The sequence below is a fragment of the Chelonia mydas genome, chromosome 11, assembly GCF_015237465.2.
Source record: "Chelonia mydas isolate rCheMyd1 chromosome 11, rCheMyd1.pri.v2, whole genome shotgun sequence".
NCBI classification, from domain to species: domain Eukaryota; kingdom Metazoa; phylum Chordata; order Testudines; family Cheloniidae; genus Chelonia; species Chelonia mydas.
This window is the reverse complement of record NC_051251.2, coordinates 27,592,893-27,614,774: the sequence shown is the minus strand read 5'-3', so window position 1 is coordinate 27,614,774 and position 21,882 is coordinate 27,592,893. Positions and strand designations below refer to the sequence as shown.

Below are 21,882 nucleotides of genomic sequence, written 5' to 3'. Positions count from 1 at the left end.
CTGTATTTACTGTGATTTAAACTAGATCAATCATCTTGGGAATCTTGCCTCATTGAAGTCAATGGCAAAATTCTTATTGATTTCAATGATGTCAAGTAGAATATCACTCAAAAATCTCACTAAAATCACTGAGTGGAGTTATGGAACAAGGTACCCCTCAACATAAGTGAAGGTCTCCGTGACCATTATTTGTTAATTAGTAAAATTCAGTAATTTGCTATGGGTCTTGAGGTCAGTGCAGAGAAAACTTCTGTTGTTATTTTAGTTTTAGTTACAGTTGTTCTGGACTGCCTGAAATTCTTAGGATTTCTGATCTTGATCACGCTTATTCAGTCAGAATTATATCTTACCCTATTAATGACTTAGGTCTTCATGATTTTGAACATCTTATTATATTTGTTGTTTGCTTTTCAGCGCTCATACACAGAAGCTTGGAATAAAGATAAAACTAGCATCCACGTGATGCCAGATACCCCTGCTATTTTACTGGCGCAGCAGAACAAATTGAATTACAGTGAGGTAGGTGATGCCTTGCTTAAAAATTAAAAAGCAGCATGTGGGAATATTTAGACGAAAAGAAAGTGCATTATTTCTGAAATGTAATGAATATTTTTTATTTTTTTAGAAACTGTACAGACTTGCAATGGAAGAGGACAAGAAGAAAGGCTATGACCTACGGGTAGATGCCATTCCAATCAGGGCAGCTAAAGCCTCCCGAGATATTGCAAGTGAGGTAAGTAAACTTGGACCCTTCTCCTCGCACTTTCACAAGTCTCAACATCGTAATGAATAGTTAAGGGCAAGCTTCGTCAACACAATCATGTATCAAACAGCACACTTTCCAAGCAATAAATAGAAGTGCAACTGGAATCAAATCTTCTGTATAGTTCCCATAGGCCTGTCCTTACTTTACCTGTGGTGAGGTTCCACTCCCAGCATCTGTTGTCTACTTGAGGATCTGTGTTTGATGGTTTGTGGTGTGTGACAAATGAAGTCATCTTGTCCACTTTTAATTCTAACTAATGTCTCTTATTTTATAATTGCTACTCAATGGTTTTAGCTAAATTAATCTTTTTCTTGCAGTGTAACCTACCCGTGCAGCCTGTCAGTCCTTTCCCAGTAACATACCCACTTAATTGAAATTGATATTGGAAAACAAATGTGTTTGGCCTTGTTAATTATTAGACTTCATGCAAAGGCATTAACCCTCTTGGAATGGAATTTAGGCCAAATGCTAGTAGAAAATATCAGAGGTTTATGACCATAATCCAGTGGCTTATCCGCAGACATAGGAAAACTTTTTTTCTTGGAGACTGTTAAACTAAGTTAATATTGTAATATGTTGAAGGTCTATTTTCTATTTTGATTCTTAGTAACCAAATTAGTATCAGTTTAACAATGTTTTCTATTACATTTGCTAGGCATATTTTTATTTTATCTGTTATATTTAATGATTTTCTTACCGTTTCTGCAAAATTGCCCTTAAAGCGCTTTGTGTTTAGGACCGTTATAACCAGGTGGAGACTGTTAGCTGAGGAAATAACTGATGGGCCCTTCATAGAGAGAAACTGAGTTCTGACCTCGGGGGAGCCAGACCAAGGAATAAGAAATAGCTTGGCTACAATGTCTCAGGCAGAGGAAGCTGTAGTTTTCCTCTTGAAACATTCCAGTGGCATATAGGCCACCAGACCTAGGCACAAAGACATCTTATTACTTACATGTTTAAGAAACTCTTGTGTCTAAACCTCTTTTTATGCAGAGAGCCCTACGAGTGCTTTAACACTCAGACTCCACAGTCTATGAACAGAACACTTCTTCACATAAAAGCCTCCACTATCTCATCTTATGAAGAAGTCCTCCAGGGAGTTGCTATAGGATTATAGGTTGTTTTCTTAACAAATCCCCCTGAAACTAATTGGACTTTTTTTTTTAACCTACAGTACAAATACAAAGCAGGGTATCGCAAACAGCTAGGCCACCATGTGGGAGCCCGCAATATCCAGGATGATCCAAAGATGGTGTGGTCTATGCATGTAGCCAAGATCCAGAGTGACAGGGAATACAAGAAAGATTTTGAGAAATGGAAGACCAAGTATAATAGCCCAGTGGATATGCTGGGAGTCGTGCTGGCCAAGAAGTGTCAGGAACTGGTTAGTGAAGTTGATTATAGACATCCTCTTCACCAGTGGACATGTCTGCCAGACCAGAACGATGTTGTACATGCCAGGAAAACATATGATCTTCAGAGTGATGTAAGTCCCACTTTTACCAGCTTTGTGAAAAGTGAAGTATTTTATTAATTATGTTTTTTTCATCCGATGTAAAAATGTATTTAAAGGTCTCCATTTCCAAACTCTTTTTCCTGCAAGGACCTTTGCTGGAGCACACGGGATAGGTGGGTATTTTCAGAATGCTGCCCATGGAAGTGAATCATTCCACAGTTTAATTAGTTCACAGTTTGCAGCATGTAGCCTTCCTTTTGCATCCTAAGTACTGATCTCCTCTTGTGAACTTTGGAGTTAGATTTTCTGCAGTGGATTTGAACTCTCAGTAGAGCAGGGAGAGGGTAAAAGCATCTGAGTTTCATGTTTGTAAATATACTGGTTTGTTTATATAAGTGACATGTCCAGAGCTTGAGGTTCTTCTTATTTCTGATATCTGAGAGAGGAAAAGCAATGGCTGTAATTACCAAAATTTACCTTGAGTGCCTGGGTTATCTCCATGCCAGTTTTAGATTAATCTCCACCCTGACTGGAACAGAACTTCCAATAGGTGGAGCAAGATTTTTGTGGAGTAGCGACTTGCCTGTGTGCAGTGTCTGACTTGTATATATGTTCTCTAGAGTTGCCTCTTTGTGCCTGTATGGTGGTAATAGTTCAGGTCCCTTTCATGCAAGGATCAAAGGGATATATACTTACAAACAAAGGGGGAGATTTTCAAAATCATCTAAGGCATTTAGGACTGCAACGACCATTGACGTTTGTGTTCCTAAATCTCTTACATGACTCTGCAAACCTCCTTTGAAATTATTTTGTCTCATGTTGACACATAAATAAATGTCTCAAGAAAAAAAAAAAGCAGTGTAGGCAGAATTCAGAATCTGTCAGTGTTGAACTAGTCCTGTCAGAGGGCTGTGAGGTAACGACCTCTGTCATCATATGATATTGATTAAACAGTGAGAATCTCTTTAATTGGTGCTGCTTTGCATTGGAGAAAAAAAATGTTCATGTTGTCTAACTAAAATAATAAACTTTCTTGTCTTCCTCTTTAATTTCAGATTGTATATAAGTCAGATCTTCAGTGGTTGAAAGGCATTGGCTGGTCCCCAGCTGGTTCTTTGGAGGATGAGAAGAATAAGAGAGCAGCCACCATCTTGAGTGACCATACCTATCGGCAACACCCAGACACGATCAAATTTAATAGCCTGCTTGATTCTCTACCAATGGTTCTGGCAAAGCACAATTCTGAAATTATGAACCAGGTAAGTTTTCTATTTATTTGCAACTAGAATTAAAATGATATAATTTTTCTTGATGCTAATGTTTTGGTTTTTGAGGAAAATAAAGAAGTTTGCATTACAATACTACAGCCTTTTCATTGAATGTCAAGGATTTATTTCCATTATAGTGGAATACTTTTGTTTTGTATTTTGAGTGTCTAGCTCAAGTATATTTTAAAATATATATTTAATAATTGCTTATGTTTATACTTAGAAACATGAAAAAGATTTTACCAAGAGTTTGGTTGTATGTTTTTAGATTTTTTTTTTAAGTTATAAAATAATTTCTCAGTGTAAAGAGCTAGGCTGTTTCTTTTTCAAGTATTTATCATGATTTATCATGACTGTGCAGAAACCTGGCCAGTTATACTTAAGAAAGATATTCATATATATCTCATGGGAATTGTTGCCCCAAAACATCTCATGATTGTATATCTCTTTGCTAATTTGCATTTTTTGATCTTCACAAAACATAGTATCCACACCCTTTACCTCTAATCCCTCTGATCTAATGGCAGAGGTTGTAGTGAATTGCCATATTAGTAAGACTTGATTATACTTCCAAAATATCAAATCCATTATTTGCCAGCAAATTATGAAGTATTAAATAGTTGAAGCTGAACCATCATTGACAAAGATAATGGAAAAATTGCATTCGGTGATGTGCAAGACTTGCTGTATTTGCTCTGACTCAAACTAGATTAATCATGCGGGGCTATATCTTTGCCCCTCTGAAGCAACATTCCAACTGACTAGAGTAGAGCCAGAATTTCACCTGTCAAATGGTACGTCACTCAAAAATCCTACTGAAATCATTGTGTGGTCTTGTGTAGCAAGGTACTACTCATCGTGAATGAGAGTATCAGTAGCTGACCTTTATTAATTAATGAGTAAAATCCTGTAATTTGCAGTGGGTCTCCAGGTCAGTGCGAACAAGAGAATTTCTGTTGTTTAAGTTTTAGTTACTATTGTTCCAGCCTCCATGAAACTCTTAGGATTGCTGATCTGGATCATGCTTTATTCAGCCATAATTATATCTTACCATTTCAATGACTGCGGTCTTCATGATTCCAACATCCTATTATATTTGCTCTTTGCTTTTCAGCGCTCGTATACAGAAGCTTGGAATAAAGATAAAACTAGCATCCACGTGATGCCAGATACCCCTGCTATTTTACTGGCGCAGCAGAACAAATTGAATTACAGTGAGGTAGGTGATGCCTTGCTTAAAAATTAAAAGGCAGCATGTGAGAATATTTAGATGAAAAGAAAGTGCATTATTTCTGAAATGTAATGAATATTTTTTATTTTTTTAGAAACTGTACAGACTTGCAATGGAAGAGGACAAGAAGAAAGGCTATGACCTACGGGTAGATGCCATTCCAATCAGGGCAGCTAAAGCCTCCCGAGATATTGCAAGTGAGGTAAGTAAACTCAGACCCTTCTCCTCACACTTTCAAAGGTCTCAGGTTCATAGTGAGCAGTTAAAGGCGTGCTCCATCAACACAATCTGGCAAAGCTCTTTCTGAAAAATAAATAGGAGTACGCCTGGAATAAAATCTTCTGTATAGTTCCTGTAGGCCTGTCCTTACTTTATCTGTGGCAAGATTACATTCCCAGTGTCTGTTGTCTATTTGAGGATCTCTGTTTGCTGGTTTGAGGGCTGTGACAAATGAAGTTATCCTGTCCAGTTTTAATTCTAACTAATGTCTCTTATTTAATAATAATTGCTAGTAAATATTTTAGGTGAATTAATCTTTCTGTTTAGGTGTTATCTACCAGCACTGCCTCGCTGATCTTTTCCTGGTAGCATACTCATTCAATTGAAACTGGCATTTGAAAACAAATGTGTTTGGCCTTGTTAATGAGCAGATTTCATACGATGGAGTTAACCACTTTGGTCTGCATTTTAGGCTAAATGTTAGTTGAGACTTTTGAGATAGCTGTGCCACGACCAGTCGCTATCCACGGTCACAGGGAGAACTTATTCCTCTCAGAGCCTGTTAAGATAATCTTATATTGTAGTATGTTGAAAGTGAACGTATTGGGTTTCAGGCAAACGGTGTATGGGGTCCTGGCATAGTAACAATATTACTTACATATTTAAGAGACTCTTGTGTCTAAGCTTTTTCCTAAGTTCTAGGTGTCATATGAGTGGTTTAGCACTCAGAAATAATACTTTATGAAGTGACACATGTTCACATAAAAGCGTCCAAACTCTCCACTAACCATGAAGACGCCAGAAAATTCCTATGGGATATTTTCTTAACAAGAAACCTGAAATTTGTTGAACTTTATTTTTTTGCCTACAGTACAAATACAAAGAAGGATATCGCAAGCAACTAGGTCATCATGTGGGAGCCCGCACCATCCAGGATGATCCCAAGATGATGTGGTCTATGCATGTAGCCAAGATCCAGAGTGACAGGGAGTACAAGAAAGATTTTGAGAAATGGAAGACCAAGTATAATAGCCCAGTGGATATGCTGGGAGTCGTGCTGGCCAAGAAATGTCAGGAACTGGTCAGTGACGTTGATTATAGACATCCTCTTCACCAGTGGACATGTCTGCCAGACCAGAATGATGTCATCCATGCTAGAAAGGCCTATGAGCTACAGAGTGACGTGAGTACTGAATATGAGAGCTCCCAGGTATATCAGTAAGGCTACGTTTTAGTCACAGGTATTTTTAGTAAAAGTCATGGACAGGTCAGGGACCATGAATTTTTGTTTACTGCCCATGACCTGTCCATGACTTTTACTAAAATACCCCTGACTAAAACTGGGGGTGGGAGACTCTGGGGACGCCACAGGTGCTGGGGCGGGGGGCGCAGCCTGGGGAACTGCTGTGGGTGTTGGGGAGGGGGCATGGGTGCTTGGGGGTAGTCGTGGCCCCGGGGGGGCACTGCAGGTACTGGGGAGGGGTTGCAGCCCGGGGAAGCACCGCGGATGCTGGGGAGGGGCTGCAGGTGCTCAGGGAGTGAGTTGCAGCCCGGGGGTGCTGGGGAGGGGGGCACAGGTGGTGAGGGGTGGGGGGAGTCGCAGTCTGGCGGGGGGGATTGTGGGGGGGTGGGGCTTGGACAGGTTCCTTACCCAGCTCCTGGGAAACGACAGCCCCAGCTCCTTAGAGCTCCACATGCTGCTTCTGCTCCACCCAAAACCCCGGTTCTGCAGCTCCCATTGGCTGGGAACCATGACCAATGGGAGCTGCGGGGACAGTGCCTGGCTGCCAGCAGAGGCAGCCTGTGGAGCTAGGGGAGCTGAGGGAGAGGACTCCACCCGCCCCAAGGTAAGCAGCGGCCCCAAGCCCTGAGCCCCTCCCCCCCAAACTCCTGCTGCTGGAGGGCCCTACGACTGCCCCAGCAGCAGCCAGTGCAGCTGACCCGGGGACTGCCTGAGCTGCTCAGGTGGCTCCTGGGCCAGCCTCACGGGGCTGCTGCAGAAGTCACAGAGGTCACGGAAAGTCACAGAATCCATGACCTCTGTGACAAACACGGAGCCTTATGTATCAGTGATCACAGCTGCATAGTATATTATGCTTTCAGCATTATATCTTTCCCTTTTGGTGGGTGTAGAGGATCTGAAACCTCTGGAATGGTGGTTCAATAGTTGTATTGTGCAGTGAGACAGGCTAAAGAGAAGCTCTGAAAGGGAACGCCACACCTGGTCCCCATCACAAAGTGCTGTTCCATGATTATTTTCTCTGTGGCTGTATAAAGTCGGGGTCACTGCCAGTGGGTGTATGAATTATGCTGAATGATTGGATCTTAAACCCACTTGAGGGGGGAATCAAAGTGAGCCATGCCCACAGTAGTGTCTATGGAGTGGCTTCTTAATGAAACTTGTGGGAAGGTTTCATCCTTCCAGCTCAGCTAAGGCATCTGAGCTCACAGCTGTAAATTTGGATGTCTGAGTCAGGGTGTTCTTAGTGGAAGTCCCTCAACTCTGAAATTCATGGCCTTATTGATGCAAGACTCCAAGTGAAAAGCCCATATTTTTGCTCAGCCTTTTTCTGACACATGGTAGGATGGAGGATACCCGAGGAAGATGGGGAGACAATATACGTCTAAGGTGAGGGGAAGGATCGTAGCTGGCTGGCTAAGAGCCAGTGCAGAGAGGGAGGAGGGGTTTTTTTCAGTGCACAGGGCTTGCACAGTCCCTGCATGAGATGTACTGGGATGTTTAACTGAATACATTAACTAAATAGTTACCTCTGTATTTACGGTTAATAGAATTGCTACAAGTCAGATCTTCAATGGTTGAGAGGCATCGGTTGGATCCCAGTTGGTTCCCTGGATGTTGAAAAAGCCAAGAAGGCTGGACAGATCCTTAGTGACAATATATATCGTCAGCCACCAGACAAATTAAAATTTACTAGTGTAACGGATTCTTTGGAAATGGTCTTGGCCAAGCATAATGCAGAAGCAATGAATAAGGTGAGTCCGAGCTTTCTGAGAAAGGTACTAGTGCTGCATACCGTTAAAGATAACAAATTACATTTGTAATTATATGTATTAGACCCAAATTACATTACCAAATATGTATTAGACCCAGGCTATAATGATCAATTAGCTATACTTCCAGACACATGTAGCAATTTGTAAAATAGCTGGGAACTAGTTGTCTCTGAAAATGTCCATACCTTAAAATAATTTGTCATAGTATTCAGGGCCTCAGTGCTTGCCTACACTTTGTGGACCTGATTCAAAGCCCATTAATGTCAGTGTGAGTCTTTCAATTGACTTTACTGATATTTTCATTAGTCCCTATGCCCAGAGGGAGTGCAAAATAAGCAAGAGCAGGAGTCTTTTCCAGTGGAAATCTTGCAACTTAGACACATGTTTTTGAAATTGAAGCCCTTTCAGAATCTTGACCTGGAAAAAGGTTAGTGTGAATGTAGACATTATATGATTTTTAGGCGTTACTTGAAGTAATGTTATTAAAATACTTTATTATGTTTTATGAGGTCTTCATATGTTGATCACTATCCTGTTTATTGCTGTTGGTTTAACATTTGTTATTTCATTTGCAGCGTTTATACACTGAAGCCTGGGATAAAGACAAGTCTCAAATCCACATGATGCCTGACACACCAGAGATTACATTGGCAAGACAGAACAAGCTCAACTACAGCCAGGTGAGCAAAAGCACAGTTTCTGTCATGAGTGTATTAATAATCTAAGTGGAATCATGCTGTGTCATTGGCTTGGCCAAAATATATCTTAACAAACTTGAAATAAATATTTACACTAAGTTTCCTGACTTATCCCATAACATTTACCTGCCAAAAAGTGAACATCAAAATGTTTTCCATATTCCAGTATAGTACTCTTCTGGCTTGATTGTGGAACCTTTATTCATGATGGTGAGCACTCTTTTGAGAAGTTTCAGAGTGGTAGCTGTGTTAGTTTGTATCAGCAAAAAGAACGAGGAGTACTTGTGGCACCTTAGAGACTAATAAATTTATTTGAGCATAAGCTTTCGTGGGCTAAAGCCCACTTCATCAGATGCATGCAGTGGAAAATACAGTAGGAAGATATATATATATACAGAGAACATGAAAAAATGGGGGTTACCATACCAACTCTAACGAGAGTAATCGAGTAAGGTGGGCTATTATCAGCAGGAGAAAAAAAACTTTTGTAGTGATAATCAGGATGGCCCATTTCAAACAGTTGACAAACAGGTGTTGGAAACAGTAGGGGGAAAATTAGCATGGGAAAATAGTTTTTAGTTTGCGTAATGACTCATTCACTCCCAGGCTTTATTCAAGCCTAATTTAATGATGTCCAGTTTGAAATTAATTCCAGTTCTGCAGTTTCTCGTTGGAATCTGTTTTTGAAGTTTTTTTGTTGAATAATGGCCACTTTTAGGTCTGTAATTGAGTGTCCAGGGAGGTTTGAAGTGTTGTCTGACTGGTTTTTGGATGTTATAATTCTTGACATCTGATTTGTGTCCATTTATTCTTTTACATAGAAACTGTCCAGTTTGGCCAATGTACATGGCAGAGGGGCATTGCTGGCACATGATGGCATGTATCACATTGGTAGATGTGCAGGTGAATAAGCCTCTGATAGTGTGGCTGATGTGATTAGGTCCTATGATGGTGCCCCTTGAATAGATATGTGGACAGAGTAGGCAATGGGCTTTGTTGTAAGGATAGGTTCCTGGGTTAGTGTTTTTCTTGTGTGGTGTGTGGTTGCTGATGAGTATTTGCTTCAGGTTGGGGGGCTGTCTGTAAGCAAGGACTGGCCTATCTCCCAAGATCTGTGAGAGTGAGGGATCCTCCTTCAGGATAGGCTGTAGATTCTTGATGATGCGCTGGAGAGGTTTTAGTTGGAGGCTGAAGGTGATGGCTAGTGGCGTTCTGTTACTTTCTTTGTTGGGCCTGTCCTGTAGTAGGTGACCTCTGGGTACTCTTCTGGGTCTGTCAATCTGTTTCTTCACTTCAGCAGGTGGGTACTGTAGTTGTGAGAATGCTTGATAGAGATCTTGTAGGTGTTTGTCTCTGTCTGAGGGGTTGGAGCAAATGAGAAGAGTCCCACTGACTTCAAAGAGATAAATCTCTTGTTCAGTTATCATCAGTATGAGCTAAGGTCCACAAATGGGTTCTCCAGTGAATTGCTGAGTCTCCTCCTGTTAAAGGTACTAGTGCTAAAAAGTTGTGAAATTCATCCTATAGTTGAAAATATCAAACAAATCATTTCTAACTTGATTCTTAAGACCTAAAGTCCTTCTGATCAGTGTAAGTAAGGGGCAAATATATAAGTATCAATAGGCAGTTGCTTTGGAAAGTAAGATTTGATCCATTTACAGTGGAGGCGTTGACACTACAAGTGTGATCTGTAAAATTGTATTCTATTCTACATCAGTTAAAGAAGAAGATAGACAAATAGTACAACCATTAGCTAGACTCTTTGGCCCAGATCCTCAGCTGATCTAAATTTACACCAGATGATGATCTGGCTTTTTCAGTTAAGAAAATTAAATTGTTAGATCTGAATCGATTGTATGATAATTCTTCTAGTTGTTGTCTTTCTGAGCTGACTGTTTTGCAGAGAAGGCAACATGCATAGTCCAGCTATGAGAATTTAACTCTGTTTAGTTCTTTTCATAGAGTCTATATAAACTTGCCATGGAAGAGGCAAAGAAGAGAGGCTATGACTTGCGAATTGATGCTATTCCCATCAAGACTGCCAAAGCATCCAGAGATATTGCCAGTGATGTAAGAAACTGCTCTTTATTTCTCTACATACTTACAAGGAACCTTTGCATTCTGTAAATTCCATATGTAAATTCTGCAACAGGAGGTTTGATTAAACAATGAAGATGTGGTTTATATGTTGTAAAGCTGTGGTGCATATATTTAAACATTTAAATTGAAAATAAAAATAATAATTAAAATACTAAGAGATTCAACTTGACGTGCATGGCATAGATGAAGGTCTGTTGTACATAATTTTAGGCAAAAAAAAAAGACCTACTTCATTAATTAAATCTTTAATTGTTAAAAAAACTCATAGTACATGTATATCACAATTATTTCTCTTTAACATTACAAAAAAAAAGTTTAATAATTCTTTATATCCCAGAATGTCTATCCCATTTAAAGTTCTAATTCACAATTCAGTTGCCTAGAATGCAAACCCATGACACTACTGCGATAAAATACCTTGAAAGCATCATGATAGCTATAATTTATAAATAATTTTTGGAGAGTTTCTTGTTAGAACTATTTAAAATTAATAGTCACAATATTATTGATTAAAGGAACATTATATTTTGCTTTTTCCTTCAGTACAAATACAAAGAAGGATATCGCAAGCAGCTAGGCCATCATGTGGGAGCCCGCACCGTACAGGATGATCCCAAGATGGTATGGTCTATGCATGTTGCCAAAATCCAGAGTGACAGGGAGTATAAGAAAGATTTTGAGAAATGGAAGACGAAGTATAATAGTCCAGTGGATATGCTGGGGATTGTGCTGGCAAAGAAATGTCAGGAACTGGTCAGTGACATTGATTATAGACATCCTCTTCACCAGTGGACGTGTCTGCCAGACCAGAATGATGTCATTCATGCTAGAAAGGCCTATGAGCTACAGAGTGATGTAAGTACCTTTTCTGTTTCAGTTCCAGAAGATGACTGTATTTGATACTGTACCTTAGATGAAAAATGATTTCACATACTGATAACAGCAAAGCCAAATGTTCTCAATAAAACACCAATTCTAGTATTGTAACAGGTTTTGTTACAAATGGAAACTCAGATTAAATCCATTAAAAGACTCCTTAATTAGTTCAAATTTAAGACCCATTTAAGCACATTTGTCCCCATTTATGATTGAAATTGTGAGAAATTGTTAGTTACTCATGGTTTTAATCCAGGTGAAATGCAGTGATTTTTAACTAAGATTCACTGCTTTGAGATTTTGGATTTATTTGAACCTGGACATTGAAGTGAAATGAGGAATAGGTAAAAATGCACCTATATGGATTAATATGTCAAAGGAAATGTTCATACAGATTCTTGCAAAGCAACATTGCCAAGCTCCATGCATTTCATTACTATCACTAGGGCTAAAATTGTGAACCACAATAAGCAATGTCAGAACCACCATGTTGTAACTGGAGAGGAGCCTGAGTCAAAGAAATATGCATGATATGTAGTAAATGGCAGGTTGTGCAAGGGTGGCATTGAGGAAGGTGCAATGTCTGGAGCCAAAAAACGTATTGTGGAATGTAGCTGGAGTGGAGAGCAGAGACCAGGAGGGGTGTATGTAAAAAGATGAAAGCATAGATGTACAAAAAGGATATTGATAAAAATCAACTAGAGTAGCTAGATAGCATTGTTTGGGTCTTGGAGGTCAACCTGAGAAAGAAAGACTTGAGATGAATTCTAAAGATGGCTCTCCTGTATGGTATTGCTTTTCAATGATGCATTCTTTGGATAAAATGGTAGTTTTGCCATTTATTCAGTGGACCAGTATTTCACCCCTGAATTCTAGCCAAAATCTAGGTTTTACTATATTATAGCTTTTAATTTGTTTTCCCTTTTCATTTGCTGTATGTTTTACTCACAGCTAGCTAGTTGTTCAGTAGTTATAAAATTTAGATAAAATGTGCTGGGATGATAATCTGGAAAAGTGAACTAAGGAATTTCTTTTGTATTTATTTTGTTAACAGAATTACTACAAGTCAGATCTCCAATGGCTGAGAGGCATTGGTTGGGTTCCAGTTGGTTCCCTGGATGTTGAAAAAGCCAAGAAAGCTGGAGAGATCTTAAGTGATAAAATATACCGTCAGCCTCCTGACACATTCAAATTTACTAGTGTGACAGATTCTCTAGAAATGGTCTTGGCCAAGAATAATGCAGAGACAATGAATAAGGTGAGTAATGATTTGATAAGTAATACATCTGTGCTGTGCTACTCATGATTAAAGACAGAAAATTAGGAATACTTAGGGATCAGCACCACTATGTTGCGCGATGGACACTTGACAAAATTACTGTACATAGTGACAGGCATTGGGGGCGGGCGGGGGTTAGGTCATTCAGTCATTCAACATTTCTTGAAATATTACCACGGACCTCAACATTTTTACCACAGACACTTGTATCCTTGTATGGACGCGCTGCCGACTCCTACATGATTCAAAGTAATGTTGATGTCCTGAGATAAAACAGTATGTTTGCAAAGCAGTATGTAGGACCTATCTTATTAAGCACAAAGGAGGACATGTAAAGCAAGAATCAAGTTACTAAGATTATTTGGGATATCACAGTGCGCTTTTTCTTGGGCATATGTGTGTAGTCAGTTGCAATAGCTCATCAGACACCTTAGGTTTGCCTCAGCCTTTTTATTGTTGTAAACTGATGTAATCAGTTTCTAAATGTGGAGCCAAATATGAGCCGCTCTCCTCAGATAAATTCCCTTTGTGTATAACAGGAGTTTTGCCAGAGTAATAATGGCAAGGTTTGATAGATAGTTACTGTAAGTTATTACTGAATTACCTTTCATTTCTATTCAGAAATAATAACAATAGTCTCTTCCTGTCTTCATTCTTAGCGCTTATACACTGAAGCATGGGACAAAGACAAAACTACAATTCATGTCATGCCTGACACTCCAGATATCATGCTAGCAAAACTCAACCAAATAAACTGCAGTGAGGTGGGTAAAAGTAAAAAACTGAAAGGATGAAATAATGCGCTCTGGACAGTACAATTTTGTTATCTCTGGCTTTTCAATGAATATGATAATACTGCACATCTGTATAGTGCCACGTGTGGCCAGTAATGTTAGTTAAGACAGATTTTTGCTATAATTTAAATTATCTTCTTGGTGTCTGACTTTTGATTTTCAAAAGTAGTATCAGCATTAAACTAGGAGCTTATCCTGTGGTAAACTCTTGACATATGTAAATAACACACTGGGAAACTCCCCTCTTTCATTTTGCCAGTGTCCTTGTGAAAAAATGTTTTTCAGGAAATAATGAGAATTTGCAACAGTGCAAAACTTTGCATCTTGGAAACCTTTCACCTCATTTCTTGGTCTTCAGGTAGATTCCCACCATCCCTGCTTTCCACTCCCTTACTGCTGCCAGATTTATACAATAAAATGCTGGAAATGTGCATTTTCCTACTACCTAGGGCAGGTAGCTATGGGTCATATTTAAGTCAGGTTTACCCATTTTGAACATTAATCATGTTTTCTAGTGACTTAATGGGTTTTGTTATATACATGTGTAACATGCTTAACTACAAGGGAGGTGCATAAAGTGCCTGGTTAATGAGATAAAAATATAAATGGTTTCCTTTCTCATAGAAATTGTACAAATTAGCCTTGGAGGAATTGAAAAAGAGAGGTTATGACTTACGTGTTGATGCCATTCCAATCCAGGCTGCCAAGGCATCCAGAAATATTGCCAGTGAAGTAAGTAACCTTTTTTGTTACATCTACAGGGACATGTTTCTTATGGAAAAGAGTTCAGAATTTGTGCTCTATAATTTTTCTATGTAAATGCTTTTAAATTGTACAATAGATTCTATTACTATCCAATAATTATAGTGCATGCTTCTTGCATCTGAAAATAAAGGACCATATCAAGATCTACAGTGATAGAGGCCTTAGACAAATACATTGCAGTGATAAAATAAATAATATAAAGCCTAGTCCTATGCCCATTGAAGTATTTCCATTGAGTACAATGGGTGTTGGATCAGGCACATAGTGGGATTATGTAAGGTACCTATTTACTACTTTTTGATAGAAGAATTAAATGCTCCAGAAAAAATAATAAATAATATTAACAGTCCTAAACAATCCCCTTTTTCTGCCATGAGAAGATTTTAGTGCTGATGAAAAGTTGTTGTATTGAAAGCCCATGTGACTGAAGATGACTCATCCATGGAACAGATATGGCATAAGCAATGACAATAAAGTCTCCCTTTCACTACTCTGCCAGAGTGCCTCACTGCTCACCTAGGGCAACACCAGTAGGGGTTAGAAGGTAGTTCACTCTCCAGGCTGGTTTCGTCCTTGGCATCACTAATTAAATAGAAGATAAATGTGCCAGTTGATGTTAATTTGTCAGCAGATGTTGTGTTCTTTCCTTAAGAATTTTATCATACATCCTAAAAAATTAAAAGGATGTGAGACCACAAACAAGATATTAAGTACATGGTTGTAAGGGATAAGGTATGCAAATTTAGTAGTAATATGTTTATGGAGATAACAAGATAGAATACCTTAACTTATTTTTCTCTTCTTTTGAACGAAATGAATAAAATAGCATATTAAAGAAAGTCTGATACATTGTTTTCCAGTCTGAGGGTATGCATATTTTAGTTAAGCTGGGTACATTGTTTCCGAGTTGAAAACTGTCACAGTGAATATAAATATATTTTATTTTAGTACAAATACAAAGAAGGGTATCGCAAGCAGCTTGGCCACCATGTGGGAGCCCGCACCATCCAGGATGATCCCAAGATGATGTGGTCTATGCATGTAGCCAAGATCCAGAGTGACAGGGAGTACAAGAAATATTTTGAGAAATCAAAGACCAAATACACTAGCCCAGTGGACATGCTGGGAATTGTGCAGGCCAAGAAATGTCAGGAACTGGTCAGTGATGTTGATTACCGCCATTACCTGCACCAGTGGACATGTCTGCCAGACCAGAATGATGTGATCCAAGCTAAGAAGGCCTATGAGCTACAGAGTGATGTGAGTGCACAACATGTGTAATACATGCAACAGGCCCAATTTTACCCTGACATGCCTGCACACTAGGGTGACCATATAGCAAGTGTGAAAAACTGGGACAGCGGGTGGGTGGTAATAGGAGCTTATATAAGAAAAAGCCCCAAATATCAGGGCTGTTCCTATAAAATCGGGACATCTGGTCATCCTACTGCACACAGATGTCTGTTTAACATCCTTACTATGGTAGTGCCTAAGAGCCAACCAAGAGTGGAGCCCTGTTGTGCTAGGTGCTGTACCAACAGAGAGTAGCAGACGTCCCTGACCTGAAGAGCTTGCAATCTAAAAGGACGAGACAGACACAGGGTAGGGGAAGGGGTAGAACACACAAGCAGAGTAAACAATGAGATGGCGGCAAATGTCATGTTAATTCCATGATTTTTTGTGGGGGTAGGGGTTACTTAGGAGGGAATCAGCTAAATCAAAAGAACAGGGAAGGGGAACTGCTCAGGGGGATAGGGCAGGTGAGAAGATGGTAAGAGGGAGTAGGAATGGAATGAAGCTCAGGTGAAGAGACTGGGCAGTAGAAGGAGAGGATTGGAGCAAACAGCCAATCAACAAAGGCCAGAGAAAGTCTAGTCAAAACTGTGGAAAGTTTTCCAAATGTCCAGAAGTCCAAAGATCCCTGCTTTGGCTGCTTCAGCCCCTACCAGCTGGAATCTCTGTCTGTTGCCTCTCTGCAGCTCCCTGATGTGGGGAATGAAGGGGAAGTTAAGGTAGGCACCATCTGGGTTCTAGTGCCCCCAGAATGGAGGGGTGTCTCCCCTGTGCAGTTCTGGGTCCAGGGGAAGGGTGGCCCCAGCTGGGCCCCATTTTCTCACCTTCTTCCTCAGTGCAGTAGTCCCTGCTTTGGCTGCTTCTGCTCCTACTGGCTTGTGAAATGTTCCATATCCTGTTACCGATCATTTGCCACCAAATCCTTGCTGTTTTCTTGATCTTTGATCTGTCAAAGGTGCCCTAATAATGAGTCTGTGGAGTCCTTCCATTTTCCCATTCATTGTGCTGTGTAATAATTATTTTATCTACCTTGGAAGAAATGAGAGTCAGAATGAAATGACCATTTTGTAGTAATAGATAATGTTACATGAAGTGAGTAGTGTATAAATCAGTTGCATTTATTCATATATTCATTTGATTGTTCCTCCAAATGACTGATTGAACATTAATTAAATTTTAGGCTGTTTACAAATCAGACCTGGAATGGCTGAAGGGTACAGGCTGGGTCCCCATTGGTTCCATAGATATTGAGAAGGTTAAGCGAGCTGGAGAAATCCTGAGTGAAAAGCAGTATCGCCAGCCCGCAGACCAAATGAAATTTACCAGTGTGACAGATTCGCTGGAGTTGGTTTTGGCAAAGCAAAATGCTGAGACGATGAACAAGGTGAGTCTCCCAGAAAAATTCACAGGTGTTACTGACTCTGAGGGTTGGTTCATGGAATGGGCAATGCACTTTGGTTGAAAGAGGTAAGTGTTCCCAAAGAAGCAAAATGTCAGACAGCAGCTGCTGCTAGGTAGCTGTGGTTACCAAGAGTCCTTTAGATCCTTTCCACTTGGTAAGAAGGTTGGCCCCTTTTCTTTCAGATGTAGGATCTCTTTGTTTTTTCTCCTCCAGACTCGATTTGTTTAATACATTCTGTGTGCAGCTATATTTTAAATCATTTGGAAATTGCAATTAATATAGAACACAGAGGCCTGCTGATGAAGTGATGTTTCTCACAGAGGAGGACGTTCACTCCAGAGCCTAGGTTCCACGTGTGACACTCTACACACCTTATGCTCCAAGTGTTATAGTCTTAATCTGGGGGTTAAGTGGTGCCTAGGACTGTGTGCAAGGCCTCTGCACTGGGATTTGAGCACTTTACCCCAACTGCACTGGCTGCCTAACAGAGCTGGTCAGAAAAATTGCACCATAATCAAATGTTGACTAAAAACAGAAATAAAATTGTTGGTGAATTTCTATTCCTTCTTCTCCCCACCAGTACCAGATTGGCTGCACTGTAAAGGGTTTTTTATTTTCAAAAACTCTCAACTCAATGTGTGCCAGAAATCCTTTATGGAAAGTGACCTACTAAGCAAGGCTGAGGCTGTTTGCAGGTTGCAGAACCATTTCAGACAATGCTGCAAAATGTGCAGATGTAGTGTCCCCAAATAAGGGACATGGGGCACACCCCTCTGGGACAAGGTGCAGTGCTAGGCAATACATTGCTGAATGCATTACTGGAAGACACTCAGATACTACAGTGATGAGCATGGTATACGAACCTGTATAGAATAGGGAGACATCTGTTATGTATGGTATTGAGCTGCATGGTGCAGACTGGAGCATCAGCTCCTGTATGACAACTGAGAGCTCAGAGGTAAGAGCTTGTGTCCCCTAGGGAATAAGGCTGCCTCCCATTTATAGTAGCCTGGGTAGGGTAACTAACATCACAAATTATCTCTTCCTCCTTCTCCCGAAAAATATATCCCAGAGAGTCCTGGATACTCTTCTCCCACTAGAACCTCCCAGCAATACTGAATCAGCCAATTAACATGGCAGAGCAGGTTGGGGCACAATGAGGAGAAGGAAGTCACCTAGTTGGGTTTTGCAGTTGGAGATCACAAAGTAACAAGAGTATTAAAGATTTGCTCAAACTGTCCCCAATGATATATTAGGGTGTTTTCAATGGGTGGGTCTTAGTTTTGTAGGTATGTGTTCAGACGTTGGCTATATACATGCCATGTTCTGGTTCAAGGCTTTGGTTTTGTCAACTTTTGCTAATTGTTGCTTTCTGTTTTACTGTATTTTTCTCAAGGTGTGCAGAATTCTTTGGGCACAGTGGGCAATGCGTATCTATTATGTATCTTTAGCTTTCTTTGAGTGTCAGCCCAAGCTCCACAATTGTATTTATCAGGGACCTGAACCAAATCTCACCATAATCAATGGGAGTCTTTCCATTGGCTTGAATGGTCATTAGATAAGCTGTAGGCTAATTGTGCTAAATGTATAGTACACCCATACTTAGGCTATAAAAACTGGCAGATAAAATTATTTGATATCTAGACACGTGGGAGTAAATTCACCTATAAGCCCAATTTAGTTTTTCTTTGAAAACACTGTAGATTTAAAGTATGAAATCCTTCCACTTGCAAAAACTGTGTTTATTTAAATGTTTCATTAAAATCTTTTTTTTAAATTGTTTTCCCCCCTTCCACAGCGTTTATACACAGAAGCCTGGAATGCTGACAAAACCACAATTCACGTCATGCCAGACACTCCAGCCATTATGTTGGCAAAAGCCAATTCAGCTAATGTTAGCCAGGTAAGACTATTTAAAAAAACATATCAAACAAATACAAAATCAGAAATTAAGTAAGCATTCATTTCACTTTTAAAGAACGTATTTGAATGTATGGTTTCATTTTCTCTCTAAGAAACAATTGGTATAATACTGTATTTTCATCTCAAATATTTTGTCTTCCTCTCTGTAGAAACTTTACACACAAGGTTGGGAAGAATCCAAGATGAGGGATTATGATATAAGAGCTGATGCAATTCCAATTCGAAGTGCAAAGGCATCAAGAGATATTGCTAGTGATGTATGTGCTTCTTCTGCTAATCTATCATTTTAACTTTATATTAAGGGTTTTTCTCATTTTGTTTTTAGTAAACTTGTGAAATAATTAAAATATGCATTCTTTTAAGTGACAAAACATAGGAATAGAATAATAAATCATTAAAAAATAAAAGTATATCAAATTCTGGTTTAAAAAATAAACACCATAGAAACAGATAAGTGCAGAAAAATATCCAACATCACACTGAAGAGAGTGTAACATTAAAACTATTGACATTAAACAAACCAACCTAGAAATATATATTATAAAATATTAATACATCACATGATATTACTGATATTCAGGGAGCGAGGGGAAATTAGGGATTTCAAGCTCTGAATCAAGATATTTGCCTACAAGAGATGATTTTTATTCTAATATTATTATTAAACTGAGACAGTAAAAACTACTGATCACTGAAGATTATTTTGCTATCTTTACAATTATGTGGTAATTTGTATTCATTTTGTATCAGATTTGCCTCAAATTAAGTAGGCCATGTCCTCAGCTGATATAAATTGGCCTAGCTGCTTTGACGTTAACATAAGAACTAGCGGCCACCAAATGAAATTAATGGGCAGCAGGTTTAAAACACATGAAAGGAAGTTCTTCTTCACGCAGTCAACCTGTGGAACTCCTTGCCTGAGGAGGTTGTGAACTAGGGGCCACTGAATGAAATTAATTGGCAGCAGTTTTAAAACAAATAAAAGGAAGTTCTTCTTCACTCAGTGAACAGTCAACCTGTGGAACACCTTGCCTGAGGAGGTTGTGAAGGCTAAGACTATAACAGGGCTTAAAAGAGAACTAGATAAATTCATGGAGGTTAAGTCCATTAATGGCTATTAGCCAGGATGGGTAAGGAATGGTGGTGTCCCTAACCTCTGTTTGTCAGAGGGTGGAGATGGATGGCAGGAGAGAGATCACTTGATCATTACCTGTTAGGTTCATTCCCTCTGGGGCACCTGGCATTGGCCACTGTTGGAAGACAGGATACTGGGCTGGACGGACCTTTGGTCTGACCCAGTAAGGCCATTCTTATGTTCTTATGTTAGAACAAAACTGAATTATGCATCTGAGGATCTGGTCCATTATTCACTTTTCCATGAATATGTAAAACATAACTGAACTCTGTTTCTGTTTTTAATAGTATAAATATAAAGAAGCATATGAGAAACAGAGAGGTCACCATGTGGGAGCCCGCACCATCCAGGATGATCCCAAGATGATGTGGTCTATGCATGCAGCAAAGATCCAGAGTGACAGGGAGTACAAGAAATATTTTGAGAAATCAAAGACCAAATACACTAGCCCAGTGGACATGCTGGGAATTGTGCAGGCCAAGAAATGTCAGGAACTGGTCAGTGATGTTGATTACCGCCATTACCTACACCAGTGGACATGTCTGCCAGACCAGAATGATGTGATCCAAGCTAAGAAGGCCTATGAGTTGCAGAGTGATGTGAGTAAAAAACAAATGCAAAATAAGTCTTTTATATGTGTGTGTGTGCAAATATCTATTCAAACATTTTAGAGTAAAGTGTACCCATTATGTACCTGATCCTGCAAACAAATTTTTTTTGCTTCAAATGAGGATGAAAAGTCAAATGTGAAATTTTTCATAGGAAGGAATTTGAAGAAAAATACCATTTGGAGAGAATCAAAACAGAATTTTTCTGCTTGCTGGCCTTACCTAGAAGGTTCTTGTCAATTTCACTTTCTCTCCTCAGGCAAAAAGTAAATTTGTCCAGAGCGTTCTAGGCAGGGACCCAAGGAGCTGTCATTTTCCAGCAAAATTTAAATTTCCCCCCAGAAATTTTTGAGTATGTGAAAAGAGCATTTTCCATCAGAAAGTCATTCTGATTGAAAATTCCTGACCTGCTCTACTTGATTTCCAGGCAAGTTAGGAGTGCAAACGTGCATGCAAAAGGCTTTTCTCCTCAAACACTGCAAGTGCAGAGCATTTTATGTGTAACTGCAGGAGTGAGAACTCTGGGGAAACCCTATTCTGTATTAAAAAATGGACTGATATGTAGCTGCCAAATTAGTCCTGACTATTAGGAAGAGTAAGACCTGAGAGTGAATTGTGTAATGGATGTCTCCTTTAACACACCCATTCTCTACCCATATTCTGATCCATTTTTTCCTTGTGCTTTTGAGAGTGAGGCAGAAGGTGCACAAGTAGCTTGAGAGTTCCACTTAGTGCAGAGGTCTATTCCTAGTGCTTAACTTTGCTCTCTCCCAATCACAGACTTAGCTCCCACTTGCACTGAAATGCAACAAGCTTAGGCTCCCTGTTGTTGCACACAGTGTTAGGACTAACAGGATTAAGGCCAAAGTGCTTTTGTAATTTTGAGCTTAATTTGTGCATGCATTTCCCATGCTTATACTTGCCAATTAGTAATCGCATGTGCAAATGGATTAATGGTGAATGCTTGTAAAGCTATGGATGCTTCTCTTCAGTTGAGAGCACTCTAGAATTTGGAGAAGCCCAGATTCTAATATTCCAGTCTCTCTGGGGGAGC

General features: G+C 39.6%; 1 protein-coding gene across 1 annotated transcript in view; it reads left to right on the top strand.

Moving 5' to 3' along the window:
• NEB (nebulin) overlaps positions 1–21,882 on the top strand; it is a 194,586-nt gene that overhangs the window by 83,446 nt on the left and 89,258 nt on the right. The window contains exons 57-75 of the mRNA XM_043525557.1: positions 415–519; positions 626–733; positions 1,941–2,252; positions 3,278–3,481; positions 4,605–4,709; positions 4,816–4,923; positions 5,812–6,123; positions 7,731–7,934; positions 8,531–8,635; positions 10,616–10,723; positions 11,297–11,608; positions 12,684–12,887; positions 13,568–13,672; positions 14,327–14,434; positions 15,416–15,727; positions 16,941–17,144; positions 18,961–19,065; positions 19,235–19,342; positions 20,508–20,819. Of these exons, the coding sequence (XP_043381492.1) occupies positions 415–519; positions 626–733; positions 1,941–2,252; positions 3,278–3,481; positions 4,605–4,709; positions 4,816–4,923; positions 5,812–6,123; positions 7,731–7,934; positions 8,531–8,635; positions 10,616–10,723; positions 11,297–11,608; positions 12,684–12,887; positions 13,568–13,672; positions 14,327–14,434; positions 15,416–15,727; positions 16,941–17,144; positions 18,961–19,065; positions 19,235–19,342; positions 20,508–20,819 (3,441 nt within the window). The remainder of the gene's footprint in view (positions 1–414; positions 520–625; positions 734–1,940; positions 2,253–3,277; positions 3,482–4,604; positions 4,710–4,815; positions 4,924–5,811; positions 6,124–7,730; positions 7,935–8,530; positions 8,636–10,615; positions 10,724–11,296; positions 11,609–12,683; positions 12,888–13,567; positions 13,673–14,326; positions 14,435–15,415; positions 15,728–16,940; positions 17,145–18,960; positions 19,066–19,234; positions 19,343–20,507; positions 20,820–21,882) is intronic.